Source organism: Phodopus roborovskii, unplaced genomic scaffold (assembly GCF_943737965.1).
Source record: "Phodopus roborovskii unplaced genomic scaffold, PHOROB, whole genome shotgun sequence".
Lineage (NCBI taxonomy): Eukaryota > Metazoa > Chordata > Mammalia > Rodentia > Cricetidae > Phodopus > Phodopus roborovskii.
In genome coordinates this window covers 6,214,557-6,223,517 of record NW_026126469.1, presented here as the reverse complement: position 1 = coordinate 6,223,517, position 8,961 = coordinate 6,214,557, and the positions used below count along the sequence as shown (strand labels likewise).

The 8,961-nt window shown below is 43.3% G+C and overlaps 1 protein-coding gene across 1 annotated transcript in view; it reads left to right on the top strand.

Annotated features, from left to right (window-relative positions):
• Nucleotides 1-1,476: 1,476 nt before the first annotated feature.
• Nucleotides 1,477-8,961, top strand: part of Klhl6 (kelch like family member 6) — a 43,971-nt gene continuing 36,486 nt past the window's right edge. The window contains exon 1 of the mRNA XM_051191130.1: nt 1,477-1,819. Within this exon, the coding sequence (XP_051047087.1) occupies nt 1,524-1,819 (296 nt within the window). The 5' untranslated portion in view covers nt 1,477-1,523. The remainder of the gene's footprint in view (nt 1,820-8,961) is intronic.

Below are 8,961 nucleotides of genomic sequence, written 5' to 3'. Positions count from 1 at the left end.
CAGTCCTAAGTCTTTAGGAGGCTCTGAGAAGGGCACCAGAAGGCGGGATCCCTCCTTGGGCAGAGGCAGGACTAGGACGCTGGCAGACTCTGGGCAGGTCTTTCTGGATGGGCTCCCCTGTTCATGCCCAGGAACCGGGCCTCAGGAGGCTCTGAGCAGGGCCCTGGAAGGCAGGCCAGAAACAGCCCTAAGTGTATCTCCTACCTTGGGCAGAGGTGGAACCTGGACACTGGCAGACTCTGGGAAGGCCAGTCTGCAGGGACAGGCCCCTCTGCATGCAGTCCCCAATCCTCAGAAGGCTCTGAGCAGGGTACCAGAAGTCAGGATCCCTCCTTGAGTGGAGGTGGGACTAGAATGGTGGCAGACTCTGGGCAGGCCCATGAGGCCCATCTGCATGCAGTCCCTAGTCCTCAGAAGGCCTCAAAACAATTCTTTGACATATACATAATTTTACAATTTATTGAAGATGAAAACAAATTGGCATACTGATATTGATATTCTTGTTTTACATGAAAAACCCTGCTTTTACTTACGGGGTGCATATAGGTGTCACAGTGTACTTGTGGATGTCCAAATCAGGTCATAGGTGTCAGTCTTCTAGGAGGAAACAGGTTTTGGAAGCAAGCCAAATGGAACATGATATTCCTTTGAGTAGAGCCTTAGTTTTCTTATCTGTAAAACAAGAAGTTCCTTCTTAATGTTGTTGCATTTCGTTAAAGGTTTACATGGATTACATCACATAAAACTCTAGGATAGTGAGGTTTTAAAAATTACAATTATTACTAAGCAATGCAGACCTTCCAAGATAATGAAAACGCTTCACAATCTACTATTTAATACATTGTTGGTCAATGCTGGGTAAGAACAGGCCAAATTGAGACTTGTTAGGGCAATCCAGTGCTGACCTACCCTAAGGTAAGAGATGAGACCCTGGGGCTTCTGGACACTACTCCTCCTCTTTCTCTTGTTCTCTTGTAGAGGCATGCTCAAACAGAAGATGGTTGTTTTGTGTGGGACATATTGATGACTGTCCTGACAAAGTCTTCTTCCTGACCTGGGACGATGACAGAAGATGTGCAGTGCCCACTGAAGGGAGAGTGTTATGTTTAACATGGTCGCAGGCAGTGGGAGACAGAGGAGACCACCTGCCCATTCTCTCACTGTCATCGTGGGTTATGGAAGCACCCGGGAACAGGTAACAACCAGCACCAGATGCTTGCTGCCCATGGATGTGAGACAGGAGATGACTAAATTGTATTCTTAGGAGATTCTGGGAAGCAGCCCTTTCTCCCATTCTCTCAAGTCCTACACACCCACTTGAAGAGATTCCTAACCCTGTGACAATCCTCAGAAAGAAGAGGAGGAGGAGTTGTTGCTGGCATTTGTAGTAACAGGATGAGAAAGTGTGAGACTTCCTGTTTTGTATGTGTGACAGCTGGTGATAAGTGGAGGGGCCCACGCAGGAAATCCGCTCAGCTTCTGCAGTGTGACCTCCCTGAAACTTGGCAGCTCCTTTAGTCTGGATGTTGATGGCAGGACAAAGAGGAGCCTGCACCATGAGCGACGACGTGGTAGAGAGGAGCTTGGAAGGACCCTCAGCACCCACTACAGACAATTCCTCCCAGAAAGGGGGAGACTCGGTGGAAATAATAAATGGGGAGAAGGTAAAATTTGACGACACAAGGCTTTCCTTAATTCTTCAGAACGGCCTGGAGACCCTCCGAGAGGAAAATGCTTTGACAGATGTTATCTTGTGTGTGGACATTCAAGAATTTTCTTGCCATCGTGTGGTGCTTGCTGCAGCCAGCAACTATTTCAGGTCAGCCTGCCTTGAATCAGAGTCAAACTGCATGCATGCTGCAAGGAAAATATCTGTAGACATGAAAGCTGAACCTCATTTGCTTACTGTTAGATTTATGGTTATATATGATATATGCTATACACCATATATTATATATAATGTAAATATGTATGTATATATACTAAGATTTGTGTGCCTACTTAAAATATAAGAAAAGAAACTAGCCAACTTTAGATTTCCGATTTAGGCCACATGATAAGAAATTGGGATCCTTCAGAAGCAGTGCTTCTTTATTACAGTAAACTTTACATATGAAAGGATGTCCTTGATTTTAAGAATGTGAAATTACTTCAGTCAGGGGGATTTTCCCTCCCCCTTTCTTTGACTAATGTGTTAGAAACATGATGTTGTTTTTGTTCCTCAGTGGAGTTAGAGAAAAAGGATGTGGCCTCACTCTTGGACTTAACAGATGACTTGCTGAAAATAAGGGGTTTCTGTTGTGCAAGGAGAAGGAGGGAAGGATAACTAATACAGGAAGGCTCTGGGTGTGAAAGGCTCTTGGGTGTCATGGTATCAGGCCTGGGATTAGAAGATCTGCTTCCATTTCACTTTGGCCCTTGATGGCTCTGAGATTTTAGGCAATTTTCCCTGGTACTCTTGAGTTTCTGTTTTGTGAACTGGAAGATGGGGACAGTGACAGTTTTCTCTCATTGTTATTAGGGTTCTCTTAGTTGAAAGGTCCTACACAGTGCCTGGTGGATACATTTGCTCAAAGCATCTTTGTTGAAACCCTTATGAATACAACTGGTCCAGCATGGTCCACATCAGTGTGGACATGACAGGGAACCAGTGTGAAAGGATGGTGTAGGTGAGGGAGGTATTTTGAAAACTAGGGGAAAAAAATCACTGTACTTATTCTTACTGAGATTTCCCTGCTTTTCAGTCTTGGCTGAGGATTTTAAGAAGGTATCATAAAAATATCTATATCTATATCTATCTATAGATACATGTGTATTTTATTTGGGGAGGCTAGGAGAAAATTCTTTGGAAGTCAAAGAGCAGGGTCAGCAGGCTACTGTGGGTACATAGCTTCCACATACTAACAAGGCAAGGGGCAAGGAAGGGGCTTATGGGAATGTGAGGGAGTTCCTGCCTGCCCTGCACCACAAACAACCATGTCTGGTTTCACTCTGCAGCAGCATAAAGGCGACAGGTGCCCTCCTTTTAGATGAGGAAATGGAAGCTGCTCATTGTGTACCTGGCCATTGCTGGAGCAGTGATGCCTCACATTCTAAAAGTCCTTGTTTTAACTGCAGTACAAACTGCCACTATGTTTGGAGCATCATTCTACAGGGAGCATATCTAAGTAAAATGCAAGCACAGTCATAAAATGGGTCGACACAACCCAACACTGCACTGGCCACTACCTTTCCCACTTAGGAGTGAAGGAAAGCCAGCTTGCTTCAGTGCCCTACGTACTTCTTGTTTTCAGTTTATTCTTTCTGTTTTGAGTCACTAAAAAAACTGTTATCACTGGTTGTAAATTTTCTAGTAGTGTTTGCCTGCTTATGAGATAGGACTAATGGCTCTCTGCCCTTGAAACATCGCTTTGTTTTGGTCCTTGGGTTTTTCCTCATAAACAGAGATGCCTCAGCTCAGATCTTTTATTCTTGCTGATGTAGAAAACACTTTGCTAGTCCCCAGGGTCAGTGGTGTTGGTGGTGAGAAGCTGAAGTACACAGTTGTGAGGGTCTTGCCTGTGGATGTGACTTTTCTTGCCAAATTACCTAGTCTTACCCTTTCTTTAGATTTTATTCCACCGTAGTTTTCTTCCTATAATGGGTACAGTTCTGGAGATAGGACTCCATATTCTGTTTGTTGAGCCTGGTGTGGGATAGGCCCAGTATCACATGTGCCTAGCTCATTTAATGTGCATAATCACGTTCTTGTGAGTTGGGATGTTGTGCTCATCTTATAGCTGAGGGGATGAAGTCTAGGATGGCAGTTAATTTAAAAACAAAAAAAGCCAACTTATGTCCTAAGACCAAGGACCAGCATTAGGTTTGACAATGACTCACTGTGTCTAAGGTTTTCAAAGGGGTGAGACATCTGTCATTGTCATTATACCACAGCAGATTGAAATCAGCAGCCTCTGCTTGTGGTATAGAGCAGGTATCACTTCCCTCAGACTCAGCCCCTCGCCTTGTCAGTGCATCGGAGCTATTTAACCCACTGCAGCCTGCAGAAAAGCAGTTACAAGAATTTAATTGTGTGCCCGAAAAGAGATTAGGGTAGCGATGTGTCAACCAAATAGGGACAATATTAGTCACCCAGACAGTGAATTTCCCTTTGTGGATCTATTTTAAAGTTTGGGGAGGAATGAGGAAGTTGGAGAAAAATACATTTTGTTGAGACTGAGACATGAACAAAAGGCGGTAAGCTTTAAAAGTTAGTTCCTTGGCTCTGTAAAATCTGGGAGGAATTGCTTGACTTTGAAGGCTCAGTACCTGTATCTGCAGTTAAAGATTTTCAGATTTACATTTATTAGTGAGTTGTCATGGAATGCAAATAATACAACAGTTCATTTATTAATCTGTTTGCCTAAAACACATCATGTGTGTGGCAATAAGACATAATTTTTTACTTTCTGTGATTAGAAATGGTCTCTGGCTTATTTGAAAAGAGAAATTTATATATGTAGTAGTATGGACTTGGAAAATCCCCTCCCACGAAGTGTAGAGAGGTGAACTCAGAAAAGAGACAGGTGCAAGTGCAAGTAGTAGTCAAGATCTCAACCATCCAGCCTGTGTCAGAAGCCCAGCTGCTATGGAATCCTGAAGGGAAGTGTATAGAGCTTCAACTCCCTCATTGTTCTGTAGCTATTCCTGGAGACTGGAAGTCATTGGAGCTCTCACGTGTACTTGCTTCTCTGTCTCCTCAAGTCAAAGTTCATGCCTCTGATTATCTGTTGATGCATGGCTGGGATAAGAGCTGGGAATGAGTATCAAACCTCTGAACCTACTGGAGTGGAGGCTCCTGCCACAATCTCCCACTCAAAAGGGAGAATTTGTTGTATTTATGGAGGGGTCTAGTTGCTGCAGAACCCCAAAATGACTTAAGTAGGCCAGGCCTGGATTAGGTCAATAGGTGTTATGGGATTTTGAAAGAACCACAACTTTAGAAGACATTATGACTCTTGCCTCACAGGCATTGAATATGTAATTTAAGGTCCCAGAAGGCAAAAGGACAATCATTCATCCACACTATCATTCTTCCTGTCTTCATCCTCTGTGAATCTGTAGCCTGAAGGCATCGAACAGATGGGTGAACTCAAAACACTGAGCTGCATATGGTGGGACACTTCTTTAATCCCAGCACTCCTGAGGCACAGGCTGGCAGGTCTATGTGAGTTTGAGGCCAGCCTTGTCTACAAAGGGAGTTCCAGGTCAGCCAGGGATACATAGTGAGCTATGTGAAGGCAGTGACTTCCTTATTCATTCCTTTGTCCTTTTTGCCATTTGCAGTAGCTGGTATTTAGCAGGTACCCCACATATATTCAAAGTCAGTAAAACCTGGATAGTCCTCCTACAGTTTGAGTCACTGATTAAGAAAAGGTTCTCACAAGGTTGGGAGGCTGATATGTGTGTTAGAAAAGGGAAGGATGATGAAATTCAGTCCTCATGGGAAAAACCAGAAAGAGTACTTAATGTCCAAAATGCAGGCTTGGGAGACGGCTCAGTGGGTCAAGTGTTTATTGTGCAAGCAGAAGGATTCAAGTTCAGATCCCCAGCATTCATGCTGAAATCTAGGCATAGCAGTGCAAACCTGTAATCCCAGTCCTGGGAAGTAGAGATAGCATAGCCACTTGGTGAACTCCACATTCATTGAGAGACTCTGACTCAAAACATATGATGGGGGAGCAACAGAGAAAGATACCCCATGTCTACCACTGGCCTCCATACATGTACTAATGGGTGTGTATACTCTGTCTCTCTCTGTCTCTGTCTCTCTATGTCTCTGTCTCTCTCTCTCACACACACACCCCAAATCCAAATTGCTTCAGAATATTGTAGAATCAACAGGTCACTCATATAATCATGTGGACACAGGTGTGCTATGCCCGTACAGTGATTCTTGCAGCACAGTTTATATAGAGGGGTGGTGGTGGGTGGTGAAGAGTGGGTGGTGATGTGCTCCAGGGCAGAAGAGTAATAACTTCCTTTGATTTTTTAAAAACAAATTTACCCACATGCATACCTGGTGTCTAGGGCATATGGGTTGTAATTTCAATCAAGAAACAGAGTACTGGTGTGATGGTTCTGCAGAGGTGCTTGGCTCTAAGTCTGAGGATCTGAGTTCATACTGGACAAAGAGAGAACTCATTCAAGTTGTTCTCTGACCTCCCACATGACTATGGCATGCACACATGTCCATAAACATACACATATGCAACAGAAAAACATGGCAAAGATTTTTTTTTTTTTTTTTTTTTTTAGTGTTTGCTCCTGATTCCAATAGACATTAGTTGAGGGCTCCATGGATAAGTTAGTTGTTGATCTCACTCTCCAGGAAGGGCATTTATGGTAGCGGCAAAGATATTTTTTAAAGACTATGAAGTCCAGTCTTTTAGTTTTGACTGTTTTCGATGCAGTTTTCAATTAAAGCACAATAGAGAAATATTTCCCATCAGTGTGCAATCAGTCCTTTGTCAAATCATGGGGCAGCATTCGAGAAGAGCTGGCTTTGTGTTATGTAGCATTAGCTTTTCATAGATGGGCCTGCAGCTCTGTCCATTACGCTCTACATTATTCAGCATATTTTGTTTATTTGTTTGTTTTGGTTTTTTTGTCTGTTTATTTTGGTGGATATTGCTTTGTTTTGTTTGGTTTTGGTTTCAAGCAATAGAAACTCTAATGAGATTTGCTTTAGCACATTTCTATATCATAGGCAGACTGGGGCATGGCAGAGACCAGGGAGAACCCAGGCCTTCAGTGCAGCCAGCACGTTCCCTGGCTCTTCACTTTGCCCTGGCTGTACCTCCTGTTGGACTTTTCAGCTCTAATTTCTGCCATGTGGTTGACCTTTGCTTTTTGGTAGTTCTGAGACTCACTTCTTGCAGCTTTGGTTCTGTAGGGACCTCAGAGATTTCTCTAGTTTTTGTATAAAATCCCCAGGAAAGATGCTGATTGGCCTAGCCCCACTCAATTATGATTCCTAGATCAATCACCATGTCAAGGAGTTAGGGCACAATGAGCAACCTAACTTAGGAGCTTAGCCAAAGAGGTAGGTGTGTATGTGGGGGTGGAAGAGGGAGAGGGAGAAGGAAAGGGAGAGGGAGAAGGAGAGGGAGAAGGAGAGGGAGAAGGAGGGAAGGAAGGAGGGATGGAGGTAAGGAGAGAGAGAGAGAATTCCAAAAAGCGAGAGCCTCCACAGATCACACGAACAGTGTAGTCTAAGTGAATCCTGGGTAGGAGAGATAATATCTCAGAAAAGGAACACACTCAACAAAAGAAAAAGAATGTACAGTAAAGACAATAAATTCTGCTTTACTTCATTTTACTAGCCAGTTTACTGTAACTTTGTATTTGCTTTGGCTGTTTGGAAGCTCATTAATGCATTAAACCTTACTCTCAGTTTCAGTGAAAAGGCCATACTAACTACATGAATGATGATACCACTATGACTTTAAAACATGATAAATCATATATATATAATGATTGATGTCTAGGTTAGATAAAATTTACCAGATCCATGGGATCCTTGATTGCATAGATTAAGTTTGATTATCTGGAACTATTTGGTTTGGGAGGAATCTGGAGAGGCTCAGAGCTCAGTGACTATCCTGGAAAGAGGATTAGTAGACAAGGACACACATACACAGACATACACAGCAGAGGCACAAACAAGAATGCTAAGAAAAGGGCACTGTCAATTTGCTAACAGCATCTTAAGATTCAAGATGGGATATTAGGTTGGTGGACCGGTGGTGGACCTGGAATTGGAAAGAAGAGCCTTCTGGAGAGGTAGCACACACACACACATACAAATTTCTGGGGGAAGAAGTAGCATAGATGTGTAGCAGTATGGCTGAGAGACTAGTAGGGTCAGACCATAAACAGTGTTTTTAGGACTGGCTAAGGAGTGGAATGTATCTTACCATGAGAGGAGGCTATAGAGAAGTATTAGAAGTATTAAAAAATGACATGATTTGCCATCTCTATGAAAATACTGTATTAGGCTGTAAGTAGGGAGAGGCCCATCAGAGAGATCGTCTAGAGGTTACAGTGTAGTTGGGTATGGTGACATCAGTATTTGGGAGGCAGAAGCAGGAGAATCCATTATGGGAGCCCATCCCAAGCCACATGGAAGGTACTGTCTTAAGGAAAAAAGTTACAGTGAGAGTGATGTTTGTTGGAATGAAGGATGAAGGCAGAAGCAGTAGAAGGCAATCTCATGTAACCTTGATTCCTCTCTGATAGCCCTGGAGCAGCCAGACCACAGACCTCCCCTGGCAGTTACCACTGCTCAGGAGAATGACAGCACAAACCTGGGAGGACTGGGAGGCAACAAAACTGGTAGAACGCTTTCCTGAAGACCAATTCTGAGTTTACAGATTGGGAAAGGACAGATAAGGGAGGATGCCCTTGCCAATCCTTCACCTGCCCACCCGTCTCACTGAGAGACAAGGCCAGAATCAAAACAATTTCTGCACTGCCATGCCCCCCCACCTCCAATTTTATTAAATACATGGATTATTCAGGGCCGGGTAGATGGCTCAGTGATTAAGGGCGCTTATTCCTATTTCAGAGGACTTATGTTCAATTCTCAGAACCCACATAGTAGCTCACAATCATCTGTAACTGCATTTCCAGGGGCTCTGATCCCCTCTTCTGACCTACTCAGGTACCAGGCACACACATGGTATCATGGTATACATGCATACATTCAGGAAATAATTATATATATAAAATAAAAATTAACAAATCTTAATAAAATTAAAAAAAAGAAGAAAACGAGTTGTTTGTGGCATTTCAATCAGGTAGTTGTTCCTGCCTTGACCACCAGCAATACAATAATCCTCTCTGGGAGCAGCATAATCTATGGATATAAACACAAGAATTTAGAAGGCAGTTTGACATGACCATTTAGCAAAGCAATAG